This window comes from Hyla sarda, chromosome 6 (genome assembly GCF_029499605.1).
Source record: "Hyla sarda isolate aHylSar1 chromosome 6, aHylSar1.hap1, whole genome shotgun sequence".
Classification (NCBI taxonomy): Eukaryota; Metazoa; Chordata; class Amphibia; order Anura; family Hylidae; genus Hyla; species Hyla sarda.
In genome coordinates this window covers 221386006-221408058 of record NC_079194.1, presented here as the reverse complement: position 1 = coordinate 221408058, position 22053 = coordinate 221386006, and the positions used below count along the sequence as shown (strand labels likewise).

At 41.6% G+C, this 22053-nt stretch overlaps 1 protein-coding gene across 7 annotated transcripts in view; it reads left to right on the top strand.

Moving 5' to 3' along the window:
* PPFIBP2 (PPFIA binding protein 2) overlaps positions 1–22053 on the top strand; it is a 214250-nt gene that overhangs the window by 150453 nt on the left and 41744 nt on the right. For 6 of the 7 annotated variants that reach the window (XM_056526592.1, XM_056526593.1, XM_056526589.1 and 3 more), the window contains 7 exons: positions 983–1015; positions 9334–9395; positions 11690–11765; positions 15984–16090; positions 18299–18363; positions 20525–20593; positions 20710–20770. In XM_056526592.1, the coding sequence (XP_056382567.1) occupies positions 983–1015; positions 9334–9395; positions 11690–11765; positions 15984–16090; positions 18299–18363; positions 20525–20593; positions 20710–20770 (473 nt within the window). The remainder of the gene's footprint in view (positions 1–982; positions 1016–9333; positions 9396–11689; positions 11766–15983; positions 16091–18298; positions 18364–20524; positions 20594–20709; positions 20771–22053) is intronic. The other variant, XM_056526596.1, reaches the window with a different exon arrangement.

The following is a 22053-nucleotide window of genomic DNA, read 5'->3' as shown; positions in this document are numbered from 1 at the left end:
TGCGGAAAACCCTACAGATCAGAGCAGGTGTAAAAAAAAAAAAGCAAAGTGTAGGGAAAGTGGAAAATGTAGGGAAACCTTAGTAAATACAGTGGTAAAAAAAAAATTGTAGGGAATTAAAATCCACAAAGAAACCTACACTCCACTCTTAGTAAATAAGGGCCATTGTGTCCTAATGCCACTGTAGTTACAAAAAGGCAGAAACAAAGAAATACAATACAAGAATAATTTAGGTTTTGTGTATTCAGATGCAATGCTGAGCTACTGTATGTGTCTTCATGTTATCGACTACTAACATCCCCTGTGTCATTTGATCCTAGAGTCATACTCCCTTTCATCTGTCTCTAATTTCTTGGTAAGGTGCCCGTTAGGGGTATCTTTGGGGACTTCCTAATATAGATCTCTACAATATAGCTATGACAAATGCCACTTTGTAGCATCCATCATACATAGACTACTATGTTCAAAATGGAAACTTCAACAAAAAACATCCAAACAGAAGAAAAGATTACCACTTTGGCTTCCGTCAGGTGATGGGAGTCGATCAATATGTTTGCCCTATGTATCAGGAGATTTCCCAAGGAATGTAGTAAAAGCACAAATGTGGTGTGAAAAGAACTTTACCAGTCAATGGTACCAAGCAAGAAGCTTGTGACAGACTGAATGGAGTGTGACTTCAGGATCCGATTACACAGGGGTTGTCTGCAGTCTGAAACCATGAAGACACATAGCTCTACATAGTTGGTGTACACACAAAACGGGAGGAGAGCTATAACATAACCTATATAAAGAGTTCTTGCTTCATTTAGTATTTTAGATGCACAGGAGCAACAAACATTGGTTGCAAAAGTGTACACATCTTTAATACAATGTAATCTTAGCATGAAACTCTCCAGCCACTTATCAAGAGTATGCAATGCATATATTATGTAAAATGTAACTTTGCATTATTTTGCTTTCTTTACTTCTTCCCATTCCATAGAAGAAGTATTTAGGAGGAGGATAAAAGAGAAACGTAAGCCACAGTCCTTTTTTATTCTTGTCCACCACTGTTTCTATAATGCTACATTGTTGCAATAACCTTTGTTCCATGTCACTGTTTGCCAGTTACTAGCAGCAAACAGACAGCTAACATTGTGTCAGCGCTTCTCCACCTCAGCTTCTCCATGATTCTGTGAAATCCCTTTAATTGTTGGTCAAAGTAATATCCTGGTTTCCCTTATTCGGACTTGGCACGCTGTCTGGTTGCTGGGTGTGTTGCCTGCAGTGTTGGTGAAAATTGACATAATCTTATTGCCTCTAAATTGCTTTGCCAATTTTAATGTATTTTTGGGTTGGGGGTGTTGTTGGGAAAAATGTGTGTTAGAGCAATCAGAGTGTCTTTTCATTTGACACATTGGCACATATAGGCAATATGACATTCTGAATGGCTGGTTTTCCCAAATCGAAAAGTAGATACCTATAAAAATGTTATGATCTTTGTGGTAGATCTAAAAGTTGATAATGTTGCTTGTCAGAACAGGGACATGCACAGATATTTTAGGGGGCAGGGGCTCAAGTGAAAAAAGGGCACTTTTTTTGTGTTGTAGCAATAAATTTGAGGACCTCCCCATGAGACCTACTGAGAGGGCTCCTACATACACTGTCACCCTCCCCACATGTTGTCCCCCTCCACGCTGTCACCCCTCCACGCTGTCACCCCTCTAAACACTGTCACCCTTCCCCCTTTACATAGCCACACTTACATTAAAGAGGTTATCTGGTGGGAGTTTTATTTTTATTGTGAATGATGCCCATTCTACATTATACAAAAATATTATCCTTTACTCCCCTCCAGCACTCCCACAGTGCCTCTAGTGTCCTGATCCAGTCCATGGTGCAATCCTTTTCCTGAGCAGAAGTATGACACATTGGGCCCTGGCACCAGGAAGAAGTCCCCGACCTGGGTTGAATGTGTCATACTTGTGCTCAGCCAATCACTGGCCAAAGTAATTCATGTTGCAGGAAGAGGAGAGCACTGGGGACCAGAGCAGAACCCCGAAGGCACCACGGGAACGCTGAAGGTGAGTAGAGGTTACATTTTTTTTTTATGTATTGCAGAATGGGAATAGTTCACAAATAGAAAACCTCCCACCAGGTAACCCCTTCTAATCCTGTCACTCACACACCCTCCAATTATAACACACTCTCCCTCTCTGCCTTATAAAATATATATTAGCTATTGACTTGTTCTTAACCCCTTAAAGGGGTACTCCGGTGAAAACATTTTTTCTTTTAAATCAACTGGTGGCAGAAAGTTAAACATATTTGTAAATTATGAATTCGGGTAGAAAGCAGACATGGTGCACATCTACAATCTTGTATAATGATCTGATTGCTTCTCAGCATAATATCAAAAATTAACAGGTAGTTAGTATACATTTTTGATCAAAAAGTACAAGCCCACTCACCACGTCAAGGCCACCTATTTAGAGTGGGTCCCTAACGTCCCTAGCATAAAATGGTGTAGCGCCGGGCGGCGACCACCACTGCCGCGACACCAGTGCCCACGGGGGGGTAATGACCCACTGGCAGAGCGGCCCCAATGCCACTCAAACCAGTCTATGGGCCGCACCCCCCCGCAGACACGGCACCATGGCAGCAACGGACGCCGCACAGCACCACACCAGTGTGAACAAGGTGTAATAGCTCACTTACCATGCTCTCCCAGTCAGACTGGGAGGCTGCAAGGAAAGAAATGACCCATGTGTAGCTAACTACTACTTATATAGGGTTGGGCTTAGGGGGTGGGGAAGACTGCAGCACATGTTCAAACAAAAAAAAAAGAGGGGATAGAAAACACAGTGTGAATTCGGGTAGAAAACAGACATGGTGCACATCTACAATCTTGTATAATGATCTGATTGCTTCTCAGCATAATATCAAAAACTAACAGGTTGTTAGTATACGTTTTTGATCAAAAAGTACAAGCCCACTCGCCACGTCAAGGCCACCTATTAAGAGTGGGTCCCTAACGTCCCTAGCATAAAATGGCGTAGCACTGGGCGGCGACCACCACCGCCGCGACAACAGTGCCCACGGGGGGGAAACGACCCACTGGCAGAGCGGCCCCAATGCCACTCAAACCAGTCTACGGGTCGCACCTCCCCGCAGACACGGCGCCATGGCAGCAACGGACGCCGCACAGCACCACACCAGTGCGAACAAGGTGTAATAGCTCACTTACCATGCTCTCCCAGTCAGACTTGTATTTGTAAATTACTTCTATTAAAAAATCTTAATCCTTCCAGTACTTATTAGCTGCTGAATGCTACAGAGGAAATTCCTTTCTTTTTGGAACACTGATGACATCACGAGCACAGTGCTCTCTGCTGACATCTCTGTCTATTTTAGCAACCATGCAGATGTATGCTAAGGGCAGCATGGTGCCTCAGTGGTTAGCACTGCTGCCTTGCAGTGCTGGGGACTTGGGTTCAAATCCCACTAAGGACAACAATAAATAACGTGTTATTATTATTATAATAATGTCAGCAGAGAGAACTGTGCTCGTGATGTCATCGGGGAGCATTCCAAAAAGAAAAGAATTTCCTCTGTAGTATTCAGCAGCTAATAAGTACAGGAAGGATTAAGATTTTTTAATAGAAGTAATTTACAAATATGTTTAACTTTCTGCCACCAGTTGATTTAAAAGAAAAAAGGTTTTCACCGGAGTACCCCTTTAAGGACTCAGCCCATTTTAACCTTAAAGGGGTTATCCACCATAAGGTGATTTTAGTACTTACCTGCCAAAACTGGGTATTTCCTGTTGGATTTTATTCTCTAAACTACACATCCCACAGTTCCATGCTTGAAAGTTGGTGGTCACTTTCCTTCCTCCCACACATCAGCCATCTTACCCATAGAAAACACAGTGTTTTCTTAACAGGGGACATACAACTGTTGCAAAATTGAAGCAGGACAGGCTCCCTCTGATCATCTGACTAGTGATGTCAGGTCTTGATGCACTGCACCCTGGGAAATCCTGAGACCTGAGTAATTTTGTATTCTGTTAAAAATAAATATTGGGGCGATAATCACAGAAGAATTGAGAGACCACAGTCACACACAGGTACAGATACTATATTAATAACTATTCTAACTTTACAGCCCCTGTAACACAGTCAAATAAAAAAAATTCTTGGACTACCCGTTTAAGGACTCAAAACAATTTCCGTTTTTGCACTTTCATTTTTTCCTCCTTCCCTTGTAAAGATCATAACACGTTAAATTTTGCACCTGCAGGACCCATATAAGGGCTTCTTTTTTTTGTCACCAATTGTACTTTGTAATGACATCACTTATTATATAACATAATCTGCGGCGAAACACAAAAAAAATTATTTGTGGGATGAAAAAAAAAAAAAAATGCCATTTTGCTAATTTTGGGGGCTTCTGTTTCTACGCAGCACAGTTCTGTAAAAATGACAAGTTATCTTTATTCTGTAGGTCCATACAGTTACAAGGTTCCAATTTATGTAGTTTTTTATTTATTTTACTACTTAAAATTATAACTACCGGTACATGCCCAAAATTAGAATGTTTAAAATTGTCATCTTCTGACCCCTATAACTTTTTATTTTTCCGCATATGGGGATGTATGAGGGCTAATTTTTGGCGCTGTGGTCTGTAGTTTTTATCAGTACTATTTTGGTTCTGATGGGACTTTTTGATCGCTTTTTATTAGTTTGTTATGGTATATGAAGTGACCAAAAATGCACAATTTTATTTACGGTAATTTTTTTACATGTATGCCATCGAACATGCGGTTTAGCTATCCTTATATTTTAATAGTTCTGACATTTACACACTCTGTGGTACCACATATTATTTTTTTTATTACATTATTTTATTTAAAAAATGGGAAAAGGGGGTGATTAAATTTTTTTTTCTTCTGATTGCATATACTGATCAATGCTATGCCATAGTATAGCACTGATCAGTGTTCTCGGCGCTCTGCTGCTTTAGTTTGTTGAGCAGGCTTGGACAGTAGATAGCCTATCAGACGTCGAGGAGGCAGGTGAGGACCCTCCCGTCGTCCAGTAAGCTGATAGGGACATCGCGATTTTGTCGTGATAATCCCGATCAGCTCCGCTGAGCTGCCGGGAAAGTTTTTCGTTTTAGACTCCGCAATCAACTTTGATTGTGGCGTTGAAAGGGTTAATGCAGGGCATCGGCCTGATTGGCAGTGCCCAGCATTAGCTGTGGGTCCTGGCTGCTGATGGCAACCGGGACCCACCGGGTTTAACCTGTACTCCGCTGGGGAGAAAGGGTGTACCTGTTAACGGGGTTTAAACCAGAGTCCTTAAGGATTTGGGAATGGGGACGTATGCATACACCTTTTGTCCCCAAGGTGTTAATGACTTTTACAATAAAACAATAATGTTATTTATCCCTCACGGTGAACAAAATAAAATAAAAAGCCCAAGAATCGCTAATTTGGGTCCAAAACGTGAAAAAAAAAAAAAAAAGTAGCATGTATCGCAAAAAAATGGTACCAATAAAAAGTACAGCGCATCTCGCAAAACAAAAGCTCCCACACAATGCAATCTTTATAACACCAGCCGAAAGTATGGCTGCATTGCAATAGTAATCATCTTTGCTTTATGGTGTTGGTCTGAGGGGTTAAAAATGGGCTTGTCCATTAAACTTTTCCCTTATCCATAGGATAGGGGATAAGTAGCTGACCGTGGGGGGTCCGACTGCCAGGGCCCCCCACGATCACCGGGATGGGATCCCAGCATTCAGTGAGGAGCGCGTGCTCCATTCATTACTATTGGAGCGCCGAAAAAAAACAAGTAAAATAATCGGCGTGTCGGGGGTTAATAACTCATTTATGAATTATTAATTATGGTCAACAAAAATATGAAAAATACTATGACCGTTATGAATTGCCAAAAATATACAAACAATGCAATTCCCCATATCTGGGCCCAAGTCCTGTCAGAAAACAGTAAAATCCTGACTTCAGAGCCATGATTTAGGTATTCCATAAGCAAGATAAAATGATATCTTGATTTATATTTATATTTGTGGAAATGCCCGACAGGCGCTCCTATAGGAATGAATGGAGCGCATTCCATCAACTGGTAGATGACACACGCTCCTTATTTAGAGTGCCGGGGCCCCGTCCCGGTCAGCGGTCAGACCCCCACGAACAGCTACTTATCCCTTATCCTGTGGATAGGGTATAAGTTTTTAATTTTTTTTGACAGAGTGCCCCTTTAAGGTCAAATCAGGAGCATCCTCAAGGGGTTAATCCCCCACCCCCAAACTAAGACACCAATATTTTAATGAGATGTGAGCATGGTTTTTATATAAGTGCCTTAAGCTGTTGCAAAACTACAACTCCCAGCAGGCCAAAGGCTGTCCGGGCATGCTGGGAGTTTAGCAACAGCTGGAGGCACCCTGGTTGGGAAACACTGGTGTGGTGTTGTGTGTGTGTGTGTGTGTGTATAGATAAATACCCCTTCTTCCCTGAAATTCAAGACAAGGCACTTACAAGGGAGATCTTCAGTCTTCCTCACTGCAGGCGGGCAGTGTATACAGCACAGAGATAGCAGACATCGCCCCAGCGTGCATGCGGGGCCTGCTCAGATTTTTTTATTTTTTGTTAAAGGGCCAGAACTTTTATCTTAAAGAAGGGCGAGGATGAGGAGGGCGAGGGTGAGGAGACAGCCGAGCTGCTTAGTTTATGCTGTCTCCTCTCCTAGCGGAACCAGGAGCGCCCCGAACAGCAGAGGACAGGGAGCTAAGAAAAGGAGCTGAGTGACCCCAGCCCCTGCATCTGTCCCCCCCTTCCCCGATTTGATATTCTGGAGCAGCCCGGCTGCGATTCAGCACTTAAAGCAGGAGCTGCTGCCCTCGAATCCTGTGCTCTCCTGTAATGCACAGTGCAATTCAGGAGCGCCAGAGGATGGGACACAGAAACTACTCAGTACAGCCTCCAAAACACCCCCCTTCCCTCGCATGGTGACAGCCCTGGACATAAAAGATTTTATTGATATAATAAACCATATTAAACCAAAAGGGGCACCTGACAGACGGGCATCAAAAGGGCAGGGGCTCAAGCCACCTTTCTAGTCTGTGTTCACGTCCTTGTGTTAGAATGAGGTTCCTTGGGCCCACAAGAACACTTGATTCTGAGGGTCAACCCTCCCTCTATACAAAACATGTGCTCATCCACTAGAGATCCTAGCGACATGTGATTGCCCCTCCATAGACTTCTGCTGGATTTTTGGGCCCATCATTGTGTTAGGGCACTATTACATGGGGCAATTATGAGCCCAACAGGCCAATGATCATACTATGCAGTAGATCCAGTGATGGTTTTAAAATGCTTAAAGGGGTATTCCAGGAAAAAACTTTTTTTTATATAACAACTGGCTCCAGAAAGTTAAACAGATTTGTAAATTACTACTTTAAAAAAAAAAAAAAAGTCTTAATCCTTTCAGTACTTATGAGCTGATGAAGTTAAGTTGTTCTTTTCTGTCTAAGTGCTCTCTGATGACGTGTCTCGGGAACTGCCCAGTTTAGAAGCAAATCCCCATAGCAAACCTCTTCTACTCTGTGCAGTTCCCGAGGCAAGCAGAGATGTCAGCAGAGAGCACTGTTGTCAGACAGAAAACAACTCAACTTCAGCAGCTGATAATTATTGAAAAGATTAAGATTTTTTAACAGAAGTAATTTACAAATCTGTTTAACTTTCTGGAGCCAGTTGATATAAAAAAAATAAAAATAAAAGATTTTCCTGGATAACCCCTAATAGAAGTAAAGCATAGGCCTATGGGAGGATCCTGCAGTTCTCTAGTGGGTCAGTCCAGCCCTGAATATTACTTGTCCATAAATTTTATAATATAAAGAAACATACAAAGGGGTAGATATATGATCCATATCCAACTTTTATTCTCTATGGGTCATTTAACGCTCCTACATGGAGTGGATATGCTTCATCTTAATCTTCTATACAGTACTGAGAAAGGGTGCTCGGTATCACCTTAAAGAGTGCTCCAATATCAGGTAAAGAAACGGTCTGCCCCACCAAAATTCAAACTGGCTTAGATATCTTAGTCCTGCACTTCCTGGTTGAGCAGTTGGTCAGTACCACAATTCCCAGAATGTATTGCTTTTCCTCATCTCCTCCCACCCCACAGCAATCCTGCCAATCCCCCACCCAAAGCTGTTGCAATACATCTAATTTCACAGCAGACTATGGCACAACAGTGAGGTTTGAGCACCTGATAGGTGGGGCTGGTCAGAGGTGGTGACATCACTCGGGGGCAGGGCTTGAGCCCACAGAAAATATCCAGCCACACCTCCTGATACAGCAGATTATGATGGCTGGAGACAATACTGTATTGAAAATGAAAGAACTTCCTGTCAGGGTTGTACTATATTAGTAAGTTTATATTTAAATATATTTATATTGGGGTGATAGTCTTATTTAAGTACATTTTTCTGAAACTGGAGTTCTCCTTCAAAGGAGTCTCATGGTGGGCTATTAGATTGTTCTTTTTCTGTTCCCATCTGTGTTAATTTAGGGGGAATTGTATATGGCTGCTTAAAGGGGTGGTGTCTAACAACAGTGTAAATTGAAACTCTGATGTACCCCCACCTACCAGGAGCCATATATAATACTGATATCATCTTATCGGAGATTGGCACCTTCAGACACCGGAGCCTGGGTACATTTGCTGTTTCTGTACCTCTTCTAGCTATACCTCTCCTGGTCTCTAATATAAAAACCAACACCTCTGATTTAGCCAGGAAGAACTGCTGTCAGCTGCTCATTTTCCCTGCAGTGGCTACTAGGGGGGAAATGCAGTACTAGATGTAGCCATTCAATTCAGTAGCCATTCATTGTCTTTTAAAGGGGGATCCCCCTTAATGACCTCCATATGACCTAATAGGGCAGATTATACTGAAGATCAGGGGTGTAAAACCCAGGGCCAGGGGAGCCTCCTTTATCAATGACCAGTCATGTGCCTTCTGCACCCCCAGTGGTTACACATTGCAAAGGCTCGCCCTGTTTGTGATGTGACGTCTTATACTATGCAATGGGTTTTTGTGTGCCGGTATGTACGTATGTATATGTATCTCTAACCTTTTCATTGGAAATTCTGAGTAAATTGTAAATAATTAAGCTTGGTTTCATTGATAAGAAATTCACTGCTTCATTTCTTAACACCACGTGCTTTGCTCTTAATCTTTGTACCATGTGACTGTTATGTACCAATCATTTCTATAATTCACAATCCTAAAAAAGTAAAATAACTAATGTCATTTTCTGACCAACAGATCAGGAAGTTCAGAGGCTAAAGCTGGGAATGGAGACATTACTAGCAGCAAATGAAGAAAAAGTAAGTAGGCAGCAGTGTTATTTGTGAGGAGCTTACAATGGTGTCTGTGTGTTCATGTTTTTATAGATTTTTTTGCTTTTGTTTTGGGTGTTTTAATGGGATTTTTAACTTGGGCTGTAACGTGAACCTTCACTTTAAGTCCATGATTTAATTCATACATTTTGTGCTAAATAATCTCTTTTGTTTTCTGATACAGAGAATTAGTGGGGTTGCCTTGCGGGATCAAATAAAATGTGTTTTTTTTTTTTTTGTTTTTTTTTTTTTAAATAAGCAGTACTCCCCTCACTGATTCCCCTAATTTTGCCGTTCTGACAGTTCCTGGGTTCCTGCCGGTCTTCACTTCCTTGTCCATGTTTTATCTCTGGGGTGGGAAATGCTCACACTTGCTGTGTTAACACTGCATTATTGCATTTTACGTCCGCATCCCATTCAAAAAAGGGGTAACGTATATATCTAAGACTCTCTGCTGTGGCCAGTGATTGGCCAAGAGGGCATTTCCTGTGTGGTGAATTGGAGATCAACAGGGATCCGGGCACTGTTGGAACAGTAGGGCCAGGGACTGGGGAAGTACTTTGTCTGTGTTCTGCCCGAAAATTCCCAGCATTGAGTGAGTGCCACGCCTTTGTTCTTTATTGTGCTATATTTGGATGTCTTGTACTTTAGAGTGCATAAGTACTGCCTGCAGCATAAGAGTACCATGTCCTAACTTTATGCCATTAACAGCATTGCAACAGGTGTAAGATAAGCAGTGTCACCATTATAAGCAATTTTTTTTATCCTATTGTGTGAGCCTACATGTCCAGACAAGGCAATGTCCTATGGGCCTATGTCTACAAAATGTATTTAACGGAGGTAGGATTAATCGGGCCTCATAGGAATGGTGTCTACTTAGGCACTACCTAAGTGTTAACTGATATTTCACTATTGGCCATAGTTTTTTATAATCTTAAGCACAGGAACCTTAAAATGATCTAGATACTGGAGATGGCTAGAAATCCTTAAGAATTGAAGTCCATGGAAATTGTCAAAAATTTAAGATTGGATCTTGGTTGCAGCAAAACAACACTAGTAAACTCTGTGGTGGTATGTAAATGTTCCCGGAATACTGTACAGTACCTCGTGTCTCACTAGCTCATTACTATTGTGGAGGGACAGACCGTGCTTAACTGGCCTGTCCCCTGACTGCTGAGCAGTTAAAGAGTTAATTATCCCCCTCCTGTGTTGGGACGGCCCCCTCCCTGCCTGCAGTTAGTCTGCCTGGTAACAGGGTGGTATATACCCAGAGTATGGCCCTATCAGAGCCTCTGGTTCATCCCGGGCTTTTAAGTCCCTCCCTGTATATATACACAATAGGCCCTCCTCCTTATCTCACTCATCCCGTGACCCAGAGTTTTATCCCTCCCTCCCTGTTTTAATTTTCTGTATGTTGTATATCACAGCTGGCGGAGAAATGAAGAGGATGCGGGTCGTCCTGGGTAGACCTATGCACCGGCGGGTGTGTCAGTACCTCCCAGGATGACAAGAAGCCATCAGTGCCTTGTTGATTGTTTACATGTTTTATAGTTATTTATTTTGTTATTTATAAATAAAAAGCTGTGGCCGACTTTCACCCACACAAAAAGTTATTTGTATGACTTTTATTTTAGTAGATAAGTGGACGGGAAGGGGGTATTCGATTAGCAAAAAGGTTATTATGTCTCGGCAGTCTTTCTTGTACTCTAGTGTAAGGTGAAAGGGTCACTTTAAAAAGTGCATGACTTTTCTCAGTTTTTCTATGGACTTGGAAGTAATGAAGTAAGGAAAGACGTGGCGTCTACTCTGGCACATGTTGTCCTATGGAAACGTTTGTGCAATAAGCTGTCACGTCTTGGTTCTGGAGTCAGTTTTCTGCACATATTTAGTTTACTACTTATGTCTGCAGCTTTTATTATGTATTTGGTTCGGTATATTCTATTATAAAGTAACCATCATCTTTGACAAAAACTCAATATTTGAGATGAAGGATTTGGGGGGGGGATTTACTAAGACTTGCACTTCACATGCCAGACTATAGTAAAGTCACAGTGGCTGTAGAGTCTATGGCCTCTTAATGAATCGGGCGTTGCTGCGCCTGTCCCGTGTGCCGCACTTTGAAATCTACACCAGCTCTGAGCTGGTGTGTGTGGTAAGAAATTAGACACTTTTTTTACAAAAGAAAGCATAGCAGCATAATAAATTACCCCCCAATGTGCTTAGTACATAACTGTATCCATAGGGCTATGCCATTCTTATATATATTTTAACTTGCCTTTTAGGACCTTCGAATTGAGGAGCTTACAATGCTTCTAAACCAATACAGACGGGTAAAGAACTTTGTGATAGCAGCACATGGTAAGTTGTGTCATTAATTTCGGATTCCATTATAGTAGTGCTGCCATGCTGGCATCACTAGAGTGCAATGCAGGCCTTGTGCCATATGGTACAGGTGCTGGGCTAATGGCCATAAGTTCTCCTCAGTAGAAGAACTCTTCTGGTATGTTTATGTACGTAGTTCAGGTGTGTGCCAATCCCTTGACCAGACCTCCAAATTTGGTATGTGGCATTTTAGTAAATCAAGGGCCGCATTTGAGACCAATGCAATATTTACAATAGGATGTGCTCCCTTGTGTGATACCTGAGGATATGATGGTAACGCAAAGTGTGAAAATGCGCTTATCAAAAATAGTTGTACTCGATCCAAGTACAACCATGGAAGAACGTATGATGATATTAGATCTCAGCAGCCGCTCCACCTCACATAGCCATTGCTAAAATTTGGAGGAATTTCTTATTGTATCTGAGTTCATAGAGGCATTGGAGATCAGGATAAAATGCAACTTTTCTTTCTTCCCACAATGCAACGCGTTTCGATGAAGTTCCGCTTCATCATGCCTGATGAAGCGGAACTTCCGCGAAACGCGTTGCATTGTGGGAATAAAGAAAAGTTGCATTCTATCCTGATCTCCAGCGCCTCTATGAACTCTGCTAAAATTGGAGGAATTTCTCATTGTATCAATGCAATATTTGGCATACTCAATAGTCTTGCAATGTACAGTTTTAGGATATTGCTACATGGGGCAGATTCTGTTGGTATGAACGTACACTTAGAAAATGTTTGTGCTCTTCTTTAGTCCTCTTGAGAACTATACACAGTGCATTCTTATACAGTGATCCCTCAACTTACAATGGCCTCAACATATAATAGTTTCAACATACAATGGTCTTTTCTGGACCATTGTAACTTTAAACCTACATACTCAACATACAATGCTACGGACAGTCCAGATCTGTGAAATGTGTCAATGGCCGGAAGATCTGACCAATCAGAATGGGCATTTTACTGGTAAAACACCTGTATTACTGAAGTGTATGCACTGACTGGTGTCTGGTAGCGCCCCCTACAGTACAGGGAGGTATTACATGTTCTGTACTACTCTTTACCTGTACCAGGGTTAGCTGCTCCTTTGGACACCAAGTAAGGACGGCTCCATGTTACTTTTTTAGGACATTGTGTATTCTGTACAGAACCCTGAAGAAGCTCCTGTCCTCTACATAGACCGGCAATTCACAACCAAGGTGCCTCCAGCTGTTGCAAAACTACAACTCTCAGCATGCCCGGACAGCCTTTGGCTGTCCGGGCATGCTGGGAGTTGTAGTTTTGCAACAGCTGGAGGCACCCTGGTTGGGAAACACTGACAGACAGTGATTTACAGCTCCCAGGAGCTCGTTCTTACTTTTATATAACTTAACTTTAACTTCTAGAATAGTTTCCAGACTGTCTTCCAGCTGCTTAATATTTATTTTTCTTCTTATTTAGAGTTTGAGCCCCTGGCAGCAACTTTCACATTTTGCTCCTACTAGAAAGGAGAACAAAAATTCCTTCAAAGTTGTTGTCGTCTGAAGAATATTTTTGTTTTTAGTTAAATCCAGCCTTAAATTGTATCTCGCCAGATATTCCAGGAATGTTAGTATAGCGCCACCTGCTGTTTCTTTTCAATAGCTTTACTGTGTCCATGTGTATATGTCAGAGGAGACGCTTCAAAGTCATCTGGCTCAACACCCCAGCAGAATTCCTGATCGGAATTCGGCACAGAGATTCCAGTGTGTGAACATACCCTTACTGTTTATGCTTCTTAGGATTTATTTTTATCACAAATGCATACTAATAAAAAAAAAAAAAAAAAAAAAAAAAGGGGGGGGGGGTCTTAAAGGGAAGCTCCACTGGAAAACATTTTTTTCTAAATCAACTGGTGCCAGAAAGTTATACAGATTTGTAAAAGACTTCTATTTAAAAACTTAATCCTTCCAGTACTAATTAGCTGCTGTATGCTCCACAGGAAGTTCTTTTCTTTTTGAATTTCTTTTCTGTCTGACCACAGTGCTCTCTGCTGACACCTCTGTCTATTTTAGGAACTGTCCAGAGTAGAAGCAAATCCCCATTGCAAACCTATCCTGCTCTGGACAGTTCTTGATATTGACAGAGGTGTCAGCAGAGAACACCGTGGTCAAACAGAAAGGAAATTCAAAAAGAAAAGACCTTCCTGTCGATCATATAACAGCTGATAAGTACTGGAAGGATTAAGATTTTTTAATAGAAGTAATTTACAAATCTGTTTAACTTTCTGGCACCAGTTGATTTAATTTTATTTATTTTTTTTCCAGTGGAGTACCCCTTTAACCCCTTAAGGCCATTTTGGCCTTAAGGACTCAGACAATTTAATTTTTACGTTTTCGTTTTTTCCTCCTCACCTTCTAAAAATTATATTTTCATCGCCAGACTAGTATGAGGGCTTGTTTTTAGCATGACCAGTTGTCCTTTGTAATGACATGACTCATTATATCATAAAATGTATGGCGCAACCAAAAAACACTATTTTTGTGGGGAAATTAAAAAGAAAAACGCAATTTTGCTCATTTTGGAAGGTTTCGTTTTCACGCCGTACAATTTACAGTAAAAATGACGTGTGTTCTTTATTCTGAGGGTCAATACGATTAAAATGATACCCATTATTATATACTTTTATATTATTGTTATGCTTAAAAAAAATCACAAAATTTTGTAACCAAATCCCTTTATTTTGATGACCTATAACTTTTTCATTTTTCCGTATAAGCGGCGGTATGAGGGCTCAATTTTTGCGCCATGATCTGTACTTTTTTTTATACCACATTTGCATATAAAAAACTTTTAATACATTTTTTATAATTTTTTTTTAATAAAATGTATTAAAAAAGTAGCAATTTTGGACTTTTTTTTTTTTTTTACGTTCACGCCGTTCACCGTACGGAATCATTAACATTTTATTTTAATAGTTCGGACATTTACGTACGCGGTGATATCAAATATGTCTATTAAATTAATTTTTTACGCTTTTTGGGTGTAAAATAGGAAAAAAACTGACGTTTTACTTTTTTATTGGGGGAGGGGATTTTCACTTTTTTTTTTTACTTTAAATTTTACATAAAAAAAAATTTGTTTTTACACTTGAATAGTCCCCATAGGGAACTATTCATAGCAATACCATGATTGCTAATACTGATCTGTTCTATGTATAGGACATAGAACAGATCAGTGTTATCGGCGATCTTCTGTTCTGGTCTCCTCGATCACAGACCTGAGCAGGAGACGCCGGGAGCCGAAAGGAGGGAGAGGGGACCTCCATGCGGCGTTCTGAATGATCAGATCCCCGCAGCAGCGCTGCGGGCGATCAGATCATTCATTGAAATCGCGTACTGCCGCAGATGCCGGGATCTGTATTGATCCCGGCATCTGAGGGGTTAGTGGCGGACGCGTGCGAGATCGCGGGCGTCTACCATTGTCGGCGGGTCCCTGGCTGATCAGCAGCCGGGATCAGCCGCGCATGACACGGGCATCGCTCCGATGCCCGCGGTTATGTACAGGACGGAAATGGACGTCCTGGTGCTTTAAGTACCATCGCACCAGGACATACATTTACGTCCTGCGTCCTTAAGGGGTTAAAGGCCAGCACACAGGAGGTGTTATCATAGGTATTTACAGAACCCGGGGCACTGCACAGAAGAGCCAGGTGCCAGCAATGCCACAGAGTTTAACCAATAATATTTCTGCATAGAATACATTGAAATGAATAAAATGTCAGTCATAAACAGGCCGTAATAGCCTTTAAAGCAAGTCTCAAAGGGGTAGACTAGTCTCAATAACCACATCTTTCAATTGATGTTGGTCCATTGCCATAGGTCGGGCTTTAGAAACTCATGATAGTCTGGCATTACTAGGGAAAATTGCTGCTGGCAATACAGAGCATGTGTAGCATCACCTCCTGCAGTGTTTCTCAACCAGGGTGCCTCCAGCTGTTGCAAAACTACAACTTCCATCATGTCCGGACAGCCGAAGGCTGTCCGGGCATGCTGGGAGTTGTAGTTTTGCAACAGCTGGAGGCACCCTGGTTGGGAAACACTGACCTACTGGGTATTGAAATGTTTAACCCGATAAATGCTTCTCTCTTGTTGCCCTGACAAGTAAAATCTCTATTTACAGTGTAACTTTTTTTTATGATTTTTTATTTTTTTTTATTAATTTTATTATTTTAGGTTCGTCAGAGAGAATACTTTCTGCTAGCAGTGAAGACGAAGTGGAATCTACTTTAAAGAAATTGATTCCAAAGAATAACCAGACTATAGAGCTACTGAAGTCTGAGGTATTATGACCACATTGGCCTCATTTACTGAAAATGTAGGGTGTTTACTGGTGTGAAATGATGTTCCACTCTATTTACTATGGATTTTCTGTGAATTCAATAGTAAATAGATCGACCACACCCCTTTCCCGGCTTCTCACTATACAATGTCGGTTTCGTCGGATTTTCCTGGTGCAGATATGTTGCAGACACTGGCCCTGATTTACTATTGTAAACCCAACATGTTTCGCCCCAGAATTCCATCTCATTGCACCAGAAATGAAAAAAATAATAATAATAAAACCCGACCAACTCTCTATTTTACTGAGAAGCCCCTAAAAAAAGGGGGGGGGGGGGTGGGGGCGTCGGGGAAAGGGGGAAGGTCACAGAAAAGGGGGGGTGTCCCCGACATTTTCACAAAAACCCAACATGTTTACTAAGGTTACCACAGAAAATGTAGTGGATTTCAGCTGAGGAAAACCCTACAGATCAGAAAATGTGTGTAAAAAAATAAATAAATAAATAAAATAAAAAATGATAATAAGAAAAAATTGATGTAGGGAAACCTTAGTGAATACTGTGGGGAAAAAATTGTAGGAAATTAAAACCCACAAAGAAAACTAAACTCTCTCTTAGTAAATCAGGGCCACTGTGTGTGAAGATAATTCGGAATGAGGGCCATTGTTTGCTTGTTAGGCTATATTCACGTAAAATTCTTTTAGAGAATCCACAATGAAATCTCCTTTTGAAGTCACCATTTTTTTATAAATCTGTCACTCGTTGATGCAGTTTCCCATTTGATTCTGCAACTGACATCTATTACCCCTATTGTCACCATTAGCCAAAGACATTTAACAACTTGAAATAAGCCAGAAGCTTTTGCAGGCGGATGGATGGATAGATAGAAGCAAAGTGCATAATTTTACAATGGATTTGAAATACATTGCTCTTACACGATTACATGGTTTCCCTTCAGCCACAAAGGAAAACTGCCACTTCCAGTCCGCCATATTTGTGGTAATAGAAAGACAAAGAAACAGACCGCAGACGGCGCCTCGTGTATTACCCTTGAGAGTAGGTGGGGAAATGAAACCCCTTAATAGTGGCTGCTTACCTTGGAGAAGAAGAAATGATGCATATCACCTCAAACAGAGGTCTAAAGGTGGAGCAGGCTGCTGAAGTATGCGAGGAGGTAGAGGAAAAAGGACCAATGAAATTCCAGGCGCTGCTAGCTCAAAAACACCGGAGGCAATGGGTTATAGATGAAAGATCCTGGCAGGGATCATATTTATTAAAACAACAAAAGTACAGATAACGCGTTTCGAGGGTAAACTCCTCTTCATCAGATCAGCATAACATGCATAGGACACATGGCAAGTTTAAATACAGTGTGAACAGGCACCAAAACCGCAAAGTGGGCGTGGCTAGAATGGTCAAAGGTCATTGCAGGTGTTGCCCTTACATACCTGGCATAGAATCAACCAACATAAAAACATAAAAATATGGTAAGGAAAGGATGCACAATTGTGTAGTATGAACCATGTTAGGCTAAAGGGGTGGATGTTCTGTGATGCCGCAATGAAGCAGCGACGTATAAAAGTGTAGAGCTCATCCCGAGATGGTTGCTAGGGACGCGTCGCTAACCACATGAGAAACGGAGGGATAGAGCCAATCAGGCGACTTACGGCTGTATCGGCCTATCAGTGGACTGCGTGGTCTGGCCAATCAGCTGGCAATGCCGCGCTGTTGGCAGGAAGCGACGCGTCCCTGCTGGTAGCTAGGGACGCGTTGCTATGAACGGGAGGAAGGAGGCGAGGCCGTCATATGCGAAAGCTGGAGCGAAAGGGGCGGAACAAAAAGATAGGCAGCGCGATATGAACTGAAAGGACACTCAGCGGTGGGCTAAAAGTTAGGGGCCTGCAGCAGTTGCAAATGGACTGCCAGAATAAATGAGATGTAAAGAAAAAGAGGGGGGGGGGGGAAGGTCATCTACAGAGTCTTCTTCCACCTTGTCTCAGCAATCATGGATTGTCCATCACTGTGTCAATGTCTATGGACTAAGGACTGCATATATTCCTTATACTCTCTATTGTGCTGCTGTATTTTTTTATCTGGTGATTTTCTTATAAGAAAAAAAAATGTTCTTGCAGGAGACCATGACAAGACTTGCCAGAACTGACTTTCCATTATTACCAACCTAAAAGTTTGTGTGTACCTTGTCTCATACAGGTGGGTTCCACTGTTTCATCCCCAACTGCACCAACTTCCCCTCCTCAAAACATCTTGGAAAACGGGTAAGAATAAAAAATTACTAAAGACCATTTTATGTTAGATCAATAGTCAAGCTTGGGAGAAATTAGATTTCCCGGTTAGGCTAAGTTCACATTATCGTTGAGCTCAATCCCGTTCAGGGTCCGTTCGGCGCCAAAGTAGCCAAATAGACCCTATGCACAACATACACCACTCGGTTCCAAAGGCTCCCATTGACTAGAATAGGGTTTGGAGAATGTCAGTTATATTAGGGGAGTTGAGTATTGAGTATTTTTTTCTCTGCTCACCTCCTACCTCTTCGTGATAGCGCGAGCTCCTTTTTAGCTGAACTTACCAGTGATGTGAATGAGCCCTTAGCCTTAAATATGTACAAGTTTTTTCAAATGTATTTAGTTTAGAGAAAACACGTCTTAGGGGGATTTGATCACAATGTACAAATATATGATCTTTCTAGTGATCGTTTTATACTTTGGCCGGTAACCATGACAAGGGGACATCCTCTGTCTAGAGGAAAGAAGGTTTCACCAAAGATTCCAGAGATTCTTTACTGTAAGAGCAGTGAGACTATGGAACTCTCTGCCACATGATGTGATGTCTGACTCACTATACAAGTTCAAGGGAGGGCCTGGATGTTTTTCTAGAAAATTAGTGGTCCCTCAACATACGATGGTAATTCGTTCCAAACGACCCATCGTTTGTCGAATCCATCGTATGTTGAGGGATCCGTGCAATGTAAAGTATAGGAAGCTGTACTCACCTGTCCCTGTAGCTCCGGACCAGGTCCTCACCGCTCCCGATGCTGTCCAAGGGGCTCTCGATGCTGTCCCGCTGCTCCGGTGTCTTCTTCGCGATCCTCCGGTGTCTTGCGCATCTTCTGCAGGGTCCGGGCCTCGCTTTCTGGTGATTATTACGTTATTACGCTGCTGCGCCAGCGCGGCGTGCGTAGTGACGTAATAAAGACGCCGGAAAGCAAGGCCCGGACCCTGGAGAAGATGCGCAAGACCCCGGAGGATCGCGAAGTGGACCCGGAGCAGCGGGGATAGGTAAGTGAACCTGTCCGGGAAACTTAAACTGCTATCCAACAGCAGCTTAAGCATTTTGCGCTGTCGGATAGCAGTTAATGCGATGGCCCCGACATATAAAAGCATCGTATGTCGATTTTATCAAATGTCTGGGCCATCGTAGGTCGGGGGGTTACTGTATAATATTACTGGTTATGGATACTAGATTTATGTAGATAGAACCTTTATCCAGGGATTTATTCTGATGCCAAATTGGAGTCTGGAAGGAATTTTTCCTCTCATGGGGTGATTGGCATTAGCCTCATGGGGGGGGGGGGTTGCTTTCCTCTGGATCAACACAGTAGGGCTTTAGGTTGAACTTGTGTTTTTTTTTAACCCTATAGACTATGTAACTATGCATCATTATGAGTGACTGCAGATCCTGGATTCAAGCACCTAGATCTTAAATTCCGGCCAAAATGAATATTGTACACTGTTGCTGCCTACAGGGGGTAATTTAAAAGAGAAAACCCAAAAGAAAAGTTTTGTACGGAGATGGGGGGAGAGGGGGGGGTGATAGGAGGGAATTGCCTATGAACACACACAAGCTAGAGAGGCAGCACAAGCAGCTGTGCAAGTAAGAGATCCCACCCCAGGCCTTTATACACAGAAAAGATATTGGCTGTGCCCTCCCAAGATAGCTATATGTCTGGATTACAGTTCTTCTAGGTAGCTTGACAGAAAGCCATGTCTTGTTACTGCGGAGTTAATGAAAACAGAATGATGTGGTTCTTGCATAATGGATCTACTGAATATGAGATTTTAACCACAGTGGCTGCAAAACTGCCAAGTTATGTACAGGACTCTAAGCTGTGTTTTATAGCTGACATATATTACCAGCTTTTTCATTAACCTCACAATGAGCTTTTTCTATTGTAAAGAAGCCAAATAAAAAAAACAAATAATGTATTTTCATTGCTGCCACCTACATTTCACACTGATTTCCAAGTGTAAAATATTTAATGTTTTTTTTTTTTTTGGAATTTTGTGTTATATACTTAATATTGGTCACAACTTTGTGTTTTTTGCTATAGAGCTTCAAATCTTTTATATAGGAAAATAACATGCTGGCTGCCTACAGCTGCCACTAGCTCATTGCATATGATGTTTTCATATTTGACAGGATTAGCTTGCCTGATCCTCCTGAACATTTAAACTCTCCACAAGAAGAAACTATGGAGCAAAAGAATAGGTGAGAAATCCTTTGTTGGCAACGTAACCCAATCTGTGAAATGATATCTGATATTACTGTTCATGGAGAGACTTTAGGAAAAGTTAAATGCTTGCGGCTATGTTTTCTTTGAATAGGGTCCAGCCTCGACAGCTGTCCACCAGCTTGGAAGATTTGCAGAGTGGATCTAAGGATAAGGTACAATAGTATTCTTATAACCAATGTAGAGAAGCTACAAATATAATAGGTTATAAAATATATATATATATATATATATATATATATATATATATATATTTTTTTTTTTATATATATGTATATATATATATATATTTATTATTATTATTATTATTATTATTATTATCTTGGGGCTTTCCACTACTGACTAGCAAAGGTCACGATTACTTTCAAGGAGTAAAGTCAATAGAGGATGAACCTATGAAAGGTCTGCATAATTGTGGACTCTATAGCAGTCTTTTTCTGTTATGGTCACTGACAGACAGTGCAGTCTAGTGATGACCTGTGGAAACGCCTGTGTAGGTTTGTTGGAGATCCAACTTCATAAGGCTAGGTATAGTTAATCTAATATTCAGTCTGCAGACTTAGTTATGAATCTACAGGTTACAAATTGGGTTAAGCAAGGACAGTAAAAAATAACTCATCCGCTATGCAAAGGATAGTGGATAAGTTATAGATAGCGGGTGTCCGACTGCTGGGACCCCAGCAATCTGCCGAATGGGGCTCTGCCAGTCTGCCGGAAGCGGCCGTTCCAACCCCTGCAGGAAGCCATGGTCGACGTGTCCCCTTCATGTATCTCTATAAGATACATGGACGGGGCGTGTTGGCCAGCGCTCCATGTGGGTGTCAGCAGTCCCCCTTCCAGCAGACTGCCAGGGCCCCGTTCAGCAGATTGCGGGGGTCCCAGAGGTCAGACACCCGCAATCTATAACTTATCCCCTGTCCTTTTGTATAGGGTATAAGTAATCTTTCACTACAGAACTCCTTTAATATATTGTGTCTTTTCTAATAGCAGTGAATTCCAAATAAGCCAAAGCCATTTCTGAAATAGACTAAGGTTAAAAGGAAATGCATTATTGAATGCACATTTTAGATAAGGATACATTGTATACTTCCCTATACTGCTAATACCTAATATAGAGAGTAAGCTGTGAGCATGGTTTCTAATAAATGTCTTAAATTGTTGGTGGGGGAACATATTTTCCTGCATGTTCATGCATTATTTTCCGTATAAATCAATTAACAGTTCATTGTTTTTTAAGTTTAACCCAAACCTTTTATTTTTTTCATAAAAACTTCTACATGTGTCTATGCTTATGTGTTCTCTATGGAGAGGGGAGGAGTAAGCCAAAGCCAGGAAGCTCTAGCGACTGTTTATAATCTCCCAGAACAATATGGTAGGACAGTTAAAATCCAATGTGCCCAATCCTTCTCTCCCCTGAGGGAGCTACTCTTTGTAAGAA